At 42.6% G+C, this 10,190-nt stretch overlaps 1 protein-coding gene across 1 annotated transcript in view; it reads right to left on the bottom strand.

Annotated features, from left to right (window-relative positions):
* LOC102862145 (gastrokine-3-like) overlaps positions 1–2,354 on the bottom strand; it is a 67,969-nt gene extending 65,615 nt beyond the window's left edge. Inside the window, exon 1 of the mRNA XM_006902538.1 lies at positions 2,228–2,354. Within this exon, the coding sequence (XP_006902600.1) occupies positions 2,228–2,354 (127 nt within the window). The remainder of the gene's footprint in view (positions 1–2,227) is intronic.
* Positions 2,355–10,190: the final 7,836 nt, after the last annotated feature.

Genomic DNA, 10,190 nt, shown 5'->3' with positions numbered 1-10,190 from the left:
CAGTATGGACTGAGGCTCAATGTCAAGAAGACAAAGATTCTCACCACTGGACCAATCGGTAGCATCAGGATGGATGGCGAAGACATTGAGATTGCTTACAGCTTCAGTTTGCTCGCTCGGCTCCACAGTCAACACTCTTGGCAACAGAAGCCAGGAAATAAAAAAATGTATTGTGATGGGAAAGTCTGCTGTTAGGGACCGCTCTAAAGTACTCAAGAGCAACAGTGTCTCTCTGGAGACTAAGGTGCGCCTGCTACAGGCCATGGTCTTTGCAATCACTTGTTATGCATCAGAGAGTTGGACAATGACTAGGGAGGACCGAAGGAGAATTGATGCCTTTGAGCTGTAGTGCTGGAGAAGAGTATTGAATGTACCATGGACTGCCAAGAAAACAAACAGCTTCATCCTCTGACGAAAGCTAAGGCTCTTCTTTGGAACTACAGTGGTGTAGTCTGTAGTGAGTTCAACTCCTAAACCAAAGGTTACATGTCTCTAGCAGTTTGGATCCACCAGTGACTCCAAGGAGCAAAAGACGGATAGTCTCTTCCTGTTATAATTTACACCCATAGAATCCATATCAGTCACTATGAATCAAAACCAACCATACAGCAGTGAGCTTGAGTTTCTTGAAGGCTCTTCTTCCAGGAACAAGTGTAAGAGTCACCACTTATATGCCACTAACAGCATTTTCACGTCTATTTGTTAAGCACTTGTAGTATAGGGCACAGTGTGCTGAATAGATGACCAAAATGTCAAGTGTTTGAATCCTTCAGTTAAAGAATCCTTCTTTAGAAAAAGCCTTCTTTAGAGAAAAAGAAACTTAGTAATTATTTTTCATTAAGATTTACAGAAATCTGATGGAAGGTCTTTACAAGTCAGAACCAACTCCATGGGAAGGGGTCTGATTTTAGACAGTTTGCAGGTATGTAGCATTTCTATAAGTGAAATATCTAGTAATTGCAGCAGTTTTATATTATACTACAGGGGTCACTATGAGACATAATTCTTTAAATTATACCTAACCACAAGAGGAAAGTTTTACACAGATTTATTTCAGATTCTATTGATGTGCCACGTGCCTAGTTAAGAATGTTGTTGTTGTTGTTGTTATGTGCTGTCAAGTCGTTTACGACTCATAGCAACCCTATGGACAACAGCCCTAAACCCTGCTCTATCCTGTGCCAATCGCACTGCCTCTGACACACCCATCCCGATTACCCCAGTCACTGAATCAATCCACCTCATGGAGGGTCTTCCCCTCTTGCGCCGTCCCTCCACCCTCCCAGGCATGATGTCCCTCTCCAAGGACCTGTCCCTCCTTGCAACATGCCCAAAGTATGTCAGATGAAGCACCAGAATCCTTGCCTCCAAGGAGTTGCTTGGTTTAATCCTCTCCAGGATGAATCTATTTGTTTTCTTGGCAGTGCATGGTACATTCAATACTCTTCTCCAGCAGAAGTAGGAACTTTATATTGTGATACTTGCCTCAGACCTTTTCCCCACGCACTAGTCCTTTACATACCCTTGTAGAGAGCTCTCCTGGCTTAGTCGGTAAGGATCTGTGCTGCTAATTTAAAGGAGGACAGTTAGAATCCACTAACTGCGAGGCAGAAAGATGGACGATCTCCTCCCATGTGCTTTACAGCCTCTGAAAACCTGTTGGAGCGTCAGCTATCAGACAGTTTTGATTTGACAGTAAGGAGTTTGAGTGTTGTGCTTTATCTTGGGAATATTACCTTAATTGGGAATTTATATTCTCAACTCTCTCCTATATGGGATCAATAACAGGTCATCTTTGTATACATTTCTACACAAACCTCTAATTTTTTTACGCATATTCTTCTCAGAATCTCAAAATTAGTGTCTGGAGCTTGACATTACAGAAAGTAAAAAACACGGGAGAGGGTACAGAGAACTAGAGCGCATGTGGGAGCACTGGCGGCAGCGGGCTGGTCCTGGGTACCAAGACCCAGGACTCGCACGTGGTGGAGCAGGCTTTGAGGGGTGCATGAGGGACAACGAGTGGAGTGAGAGACCCTCCTGGTGGCTAAGCGCTGGCTCTCCTGGGAGGTGGACAGCTGAGTGCCAGCTTTTCCGGCAGTGAGCGCAGACGCCTTGAGCTTCCCCAGCACAACTTCTAGGTGCACTCAGCTGGCCAGCTGCGCACAGGACCACACTGAAACCAAGGGAGCACCTGTTGGACTCCAGGCCCGAAGCCCGGTCTTACATGGAATCTGTGTCAGGATGGGGCTGACTGAGTTTCTTTGCCGGCACATGGCCTGGACTTGCAGGTCATTCAGCTTGCCACCCAAAGCAACTATTACTGCCATGCTCAGAGGGATCCTAGTAGCCATTGTGAGCCCAAGAAGCAGCGTTCCAGGAGCCAGCTCTATATAGCCTCTGCGTTCTGCTTGCTGTTAATGTTTGGAGAAGTTGTTGGTGGGCACGTGTACATAATCTCGCGATCATGACCGATTTTTCCTTACCTATTTTGCCAGCATACTTATCAGCCTCTTCTACCTTTGGATGTCCTCCCGGCCAGCCACCAAGACCGTGAATTTCAGCTGACAACGAACCAGGACCCCCAAAGGCCTGGGCTTCACTGCTTGCAAGATCTGCTGCTTTCAGTGGGAGAGAGTGGAAGCCCTTTACAGCCTGAATATCTGGGCACTGACCACGACCCAGCCCATGCTGTCTGTCCACAGAATGCAGATGCCCACCCTGTGGAGAAGGGAGCCAGCCCCCAGTACCAGGGGAAGTTCCACTTCCACATGGTAGCTATCCAGATTGAAGACTACTATGAGGACATGAAGGACTGTCAGAAGTGTCAAGACCCTTTGGACTGACTGCCTGGTTGGGCACTAATTGGGGCATGGATAGCATCTGAAGGTGGCAGGGCTAACCTAGCATGCTGTGACCCTGGCTGCTTTATAAGTCAGGTCCTCTCCTGACCTCGACTCCAAGTTCAGTGAGAAGGAAGCCTTGTACCACCGCAGGAGTAGAGTTTTTCCCTTTCCTCCTCCAACTGGCCATAGGCTGGGAGGTGGGCATTTGGTAGATGTGACCTACTCCTCCAGCTCTTACACCTGTTCCTGGTGGAGGTTTGAACTAATGTTATCTTGTCCCAGGAACTGGCAAAACAAGAGACATAGGAAAGAGAATGGAACAGGAGGGTGTCAGCATACTTTGGTGGCTATTTCCCATCTCCGTTATACCATGCCTGGCTTCTGTTTTATGAGTCTGTATAGAATCCCAGGAACAGAGCCCCTTCATTCTCTTCATAACAATATCATTGAAGGGGATCATGTGGCTTGGAGTATTGTGAGGATCCCACCCTCTAATTGAGAAGGCAAAGGCACCTGAGACTTTTCTGTGCCTTAGTTACTTTAGCTGTAAACCAAACAAATCCCTTTCCTGGGGAGGCTGGGTCTCTTGCTAAGGCTCCATCTGAGTTCTCCTTTCTAAATTCCCCCTGGCCAGGAAGCTGGACCATCACCAAGATGCCCATACTTCAAGTGGATGGGAGGGGACAGGTATTTCAATCTGGGTCTCCCCTAGCAGCCTTGCTACCCAGAGCTATTTTTCATCCCCTGAGGGTGTCCCAAGGATCAGGAATCTGAAATAGGATATTGTTGTTGTTATGTGACATTGAGTCACCTTGACTCATAGCAAACCCTATATACAACAGCCCTAAATCCTGCTCTATCCTGTGCTAATCTTATTGTCTCTGATACATCTACTCCCTTTAGTCCAGTCACTGAATCAATCCACCTCATTGAGGGTCTTCCTCTCCTGCACTGTCCCTCCACCCTCCCAAGCATGATGTCCCTCTCCAAGGACTGGTCTCTCCTTGGAACATGTCCAAAGTATGCAAAACGAAGCTTTAAAATCCTTGCTTCCAAGGAGCAGCCTGACTTCACCCTCTCCAGGACGAATTTGTTTATTCTCCTAGAAGTCCGTGGTATATTCAGTACTCTTCTCTAACACCACAGCTCAGAGGCTGATGCCTTCTATTATCCTTAATCCTTGTCCAGCTTTCCAATGCATAGCAAGTAATTGCAAAGACTGTGGTCTGTATCAGGTGCACCTTAGTCTCCAGACTGACATCTTTGCTCTTCAGTACTTTGGAGAGGTCTCTAACAGCAGATTTTCCCAGTGCAATTCGTCTTTTAATATCCTGGCTTCTGGTACCAAGAGTGTTGACTGTAGAGCCAAGCAAACTGAACCTGTTAATAATCTCAATCACATCTTTGTTTGCTTGACTTTGAGTTTCAATCCACATTGAAGGCTGCAGTTCTTGGTCTTCTTCAGCAAGTATGGGAAGCCAAATTTCACACCAAATATTACATGAAAAATCATATGCTTATTCAGGAATTGAAGGAATCACTTAAGTTGGAATTTCTCCAGATCGCAGGAAATGAACTGTTTTCTGCGGACAAGAGACAGCTAGTGTCCTCCTGCAGAGGGAGTGTTAATATGGGGTGAAATACTTCCTTCCTGAGCTAAAGCATTAGATTGACAATAGAGAAAAATTTGGCTTCATTTACAAGAGAATTCTCTTTATGATTTGCTTTCCATGATTTCAATAAATACACAGAGAGGTGTGGCTTGTAGCACTTCACAGTTGATTCAAACTGCTGGCCCCCTGACTTTTACACTCTCTGTTTACTTATAAAGTCTTGATGTTTTGTCTTGTTATTAATTATTAATACACTTTAGCTCAGTCTGCAACAAGCAAGTGCTTTAGGTCCTCCTCAATTTGAGCAAGCAGAGTTGTATTATCTGCATAATGCAGGACTGTTGATGACTCTATCTCCAGTCTTGATGACACATTTGTCCTCATAGGGTCCAACCTCCCGAATAATCTGTTCTGCATATAGATTGAAAAGGTATGGAGATAGGACACATCCTTGGTGTATACCCTTCCAACTTTTGAACCACAAAGTGTTTCTTTGCTCTGTTCTGTAAACTGCTTCCTGGTCCAAGTATAGGGGGTTTTTTTGTTTTGTTTTTTTTTTTTTTTATCAAATACTCACTTATTTTTTTTTTTTGCATAAGCACAATCAAATGTTCTGAGATTCCCATTTTTCTCACAGTTAGCCACAGTTTGTTGTGATCTGCACAGTCAAACGCCTTTGCATAGTCAATGAAACACAGATAGACATAGGATATACCTATGCCAATTCTGCCTTCAGTATAGTCTGACATGGCAGAACCAAGGAATGGAGGACAGAAAGGGCACGGACACAGACCAAGGACTAATCAGGACTGGTTTCCTAGGTGTTGGATGTGAAGATTCAGGAATTAAAAGGTGACTTGTGCTTTCAAGATGCAAGAGGGGAATGCTGTTCTCAGTCTTGCACAGGCATAAGCCCAGTCAATAGGTAGCCCCAATTCTTTGCTCACATAAGCAAGTCCCTATCAAGTACAGACCATTAATGTGTTTGGCTGCTAACTGAAAGATTGGGGAATTGGGTCCATCTAGTGGCACCATGGAAGAAATGCCTGATGCTCGACTTCTAAAATATCACCCTTTCGATGGGTGAAAAGACAATCTACTGACTGGGAATAAACATTTGTCAATACTATCTCAAACAAGGGTCCCATGCCAGAAGTTTACAAAATACTCCTGGGCCTCCAGAAGAAAATGACTAATAATCCATTTACAAAATAGGCTAAAGACATGGAAAGACTTTTTTACAGAGGACATTGGGATAACCAACAGTTGCATGAAGAAATGCTACAAATCACTGGCAATAAGAGAGAAGCAAATCAAAACCACAATGAGACACCATCTTACCTAAGCAGCAGTGGTAAAATTTAGCAGGATGTTGGAGAGGTTGTGGTGAGATAGGAACTCAATGGTTGATGGGATTATAAAATGGTAAAACCACTCTGCATGGCATTTTGGCATTTCCCCCAAAAGCTAAACATAGAAATTCCCTATGACCCAGCTATTCCACTACTTGGAATATACCCTAAGAAAATAAGAACTGAGGCACAAAGACTTGTACACAAATGTTCATAGCAGCATTATTCACCATAGCAAAAAACATGAAAATAGCCCAAATGCCCAGCAACAATGGGGATTTATTTATTTATTGGGAAATTATGGTACATTCGGACAGGAAGCAGGCCAGTGCTTCGGGAAGTAGGATGGTGATGCCTGTGTTGCTCCCACAGTTATGTGGGGACAAAACTGCTATCTACCTTGACCACATGAGACCTCTTAACTCAAGCAACAGGGAGATCCTGGGCACCTCGAGGGAGGCGAGAAGCCTCTTCCAGAAGGGAATAACAGGCTTCCTCCTTGGTCATTCAGGTACTTAAGGGGAAAAAAACTGCTGTTAGGTCCTCAGCCCTTTGGGCCCTAGGCCAAAAAGGGAGCACAACTCTATAGGCGCTTCACAAAACATTGCTGTACCCTGGGTAATTTTATAGTTACTAAGAAAAGACTCCCATAATGTCAAGAAAGCATCAATCCACATCAGGTATTTTGAAGAAACAAAATAACCCTTGTCCTAAAAAAGCAGACCCAATGAGTAACCCAGATAGACTCAGAAGAAATATGTTCATATAGAGTTGCTTGATCAGCTACAGAAAAGGGTGCCAATGTGGCAAGAAACAATGGAAGTCAATAAGAGAGAAAATACTTCAGAGACAACAATCCAGAAGAAATAGGCCTTTGACTGTGTGGATCATAACAAACTGTGGCTGACTCTGAGAAGAATGGGTATCCCAAAACATTTAATCGTGCTAATGCGAAACCTATACTTGGACCAAGAGGCAGTCGTCAGAACACAGCAGGGCAACACTGCATGGTTCAAAATTGGGAAGGGTGTACACCAGGGATGTGTCCTATCTCCATACCTTTTCAACCTGTTTGCAGAGCAGATTATCTGAGAGGCTGGTCTCTATGAGGAGAAGCGTGACATTAGGATTAGTGGAAGATCTAACAACAATCTGCGTTATGCATATGACACAACCCTGCTCACTGAAACTGAGGAGGACCTCATGCACTTACTGCAGAGGGTCAAGGACTGCAGCCTTCAGTATGGACTGAGGCTCAATGTCAAGAAGACAAAGATTCTCACCACTGGACCAATCGGTAGCATCAGGATGGATGGCGAAGACATTGAGATTGCTTACAGCTTCAGTTTGCTCGCTCGGCTCCACAGTCAACACTCTTGGCAACAGAAGCCAGGAAATAAAAAAATGTATTGTGATGGGAAAGTCTGCTGTTAGGGACCTCTCTAAAGTACTCAGGAGCAACAGTGTCTCTCTGGAGACTAAGGTGCGCCTGCTACAGGCCATGGTCTTTGCAATCACTTGTTATGCATCAGAGAGTTGGACAATGACTAGGGAGGATAGAAGGAGAATTGATGCCTTTGAGCTGTGGTGCTGGAGAAGAGTATTGAATGTACCATGGACTGCCAAGAAAACAAACAAATTCATCCTGGAGAGGGTTAAACTAGGCTACTCCTTGGAGGCAAGGACTCTCGGGCTTCATCTGACATACTTTGGACATGTTGTAAGGAGAGACAGGTCCTTGGAGAGAGACCTAATGCTTGGTAGGGTGGAGGGACAGCGCAGGAGGGAAAGACCCTCTATGAAGTGGATTGATTCAGTGACTGGGGTAATCAGGATGGGTGTGTCAGGGGCAATGCAAATGGCACAGGATAGAGCAGGGTTTAGGGCTGTTGTACATAGGGTCACTATGAGTCGCAGAAGACTCGACGGCACATAACAACAACAACAACAACAACAACAGATATATATGTAATAGATAGATGATAGATAGATAGATAGATAGATAGAAAGAAAAGGAGAAGCTTGAACATATATGGATGAAAATACAAAAGATGGAATAAAAAATAGAATAGACAAAGAAATACAATAAATTAAAATATCAGCACAAGACAGAGAGGGTATAGCCAATACAGTATTGGAAATAACAGAAAAACATGAAAATGCAATCCAGAATATTAATACCAAATGGCAGAAATGTCCAACTTGGTGGTAGGACAAAAAAGTAAAACTGAAGAGATGGAACAGAGTCGGTGAGCTGGAAGACAAGAGCCTCACTAGAAACATGCTTGAAGAAAAATCAGAGATGAGGCGTAAAGAAAATGAAGAAAACATTAGAATTATGTGGGATGACATCAAACAGAATAACATCCATATGATTGGAATTCCAGATAACTGGAGTGACAGGGAAATCACGGAGAAGTACTAGGAGAAAACTTCCCTGGTATTTTGAAGAATGGGGAAATCCACATTAAAGAAGCATGGAGAACACCAAATAGATTAGAGCCCCCCCCCAAAAAAAAAGCAAAGACATATTATATAGTCCAATTCTCCAAATTAAAAGATAAGGATAGAATTCTAAAAGCAATGCTAAAAAAAACAAAGAGTTATTTACAAAGGGGAAACAATAAGATTAAGTTCTGATTTCTCAACACAAATCAAGTGAGCTAGAAGGCAATGGGATACCATACACAGAAAGTTGAAAGATATTAATTGCCAGCCAAGGAACCTATATCTAGCAAAGCTCTCTATCAAATTTGAAGGGAAAATTTGATTCTTTGCAGAAAAGAAGGACCTTAAGGAATCTGTGAAAACAAGAGCAAAACTACAAGAAATTTTAAGTGAAGTCCTACACACAAAGATGCCTAAGGAAGGTGAATGGACCACAGTAACCAGAAACACCAGGAAAAGAAACATGACAAAATGGCAGAAGTAAAACTTTGCCTCACAATAATTACACTTAATGTGATTGGACTAAATGCACCAATTAAGAGGAAAAGTGTAGCAGAATGGATTGGGGGGGTTGTGGAAACATAAAACAAAACAAAGCCCATCAATATGTTTCCTATAAGAGACACATCTAAAAAAGAAAGAGAAAGATAGACTCAAAATCTAAGGCTGGGGGGAAAAAATATACCAAGCAAATGGCAACCTCAAAAAAAGCAGGAGTAGCAATATTAATCTCCGATGAAATACATTTCAGAATGAAAACCACCATCAACGATAAGGAAGGACATTACATACTGATTAAAGGCACAATGGATCAAGAAGATATAACCTTGGTCAACATTTATGCACCAAATGATAGACCTGTAAAATATATAAAGCAACAGTTAACCAAATTGAAGAGAGAAATAGACAGCACCACGCTAGTGGCAGATTTAAACTTTACACCACTATCACCAAAGGATAGATCAACTCAAAAGAAACTCAACACAGATGCAGACGATCTAAACTATACAATCAACCAACTCGAACTTGTGGATGTATTCAGAATACTGCACCCAACTAAAACGTAATTCACTTTCTTCTCAAGTGCCCATGATGCATTCTCCAGAACTGATCATAGAATCACAAAGCAAGTCACAAAGCAACCCTCAACAAATTAAAAATGATTAAAATAATACAAAGTATTTTCTCAGACCACAGTCCCATAAAACTAGAAATTACCCACAGAAGAGTAAAGCTTACAAAACCACCCATGTGAAAATGAAATAACACTCTGCTAGAACATGATTGGGTTATAAAAGGAATAAAGAATGAAATAAAAAACGTTCCTTGAAACAAATGAAAATGAAAATACAACCTACCAAAATCTCTGAGACACAGCTAAGGCAGTCATCAGTGGGCAGTTAATAGCAATAGGCACACATAAAAAAGGAAGAGAGAAGAAGAGTCAGTGATCTAACTAAATACCTCATCAAATAGAAAAAGATTAACAATCTAATTCTACAATCTCTAGCAGAAATTATGGTACATTCACACAATGGAATTCTATGCAGCTCGAGGGAGCAATGATTTTGTAAATTACTTCTTAACTTGGGAGGAACTGGCGAGCCTTATGCTAAGTGAATTAACTCAGTCCCATAGGGACAAATACAGTATAAGATTATTATTATAGAATGTGTATGAGGATTCAAGACAGAAAGGGGAGGAGAAGGGTGAGGATTGGGGGTTGGGCTTAATCATAGGGTCACACGATTTGATGGCTTGAAGGAAGAATAGGTAAAGAAAAGGTGAAAGATCGAGTGTGAAAAACATTATATATGAACTTCGTAAGTAAATCAGTATAAAGTAAAACTTTTATTTTAAAAAATGGCTCGGGGTGGGGGGTGGGGGGAAGGGACGTGGGAATTGTATACTAATGTAGGAATTTTTTTTTC

The sequence above is a fragment of the Elephantulus edwardii genome, unplaced genomic scaffold, assembly GCF_000299155.1.
Source record: "Elephantulus edwardii isolate Elephantulus edwardi_28Jun2011 unplaced genomic scaffold, EleEdw1.0 scaffold00425, whole genome shotgun sequence".
NCBI classification, from domain to species: domain Eukaryota; kingdom Metazoa; phylum Chordata; class Mammalia; order Macroscelidea; family Macroscelididae; genus Elephantulus; species Elephantulus edwardii.
The sequence above is the reverse complement of the archived record's forward strand: the minus strand, read 5'-3'. Positions and strand labels throughout refer to the sequence as shown.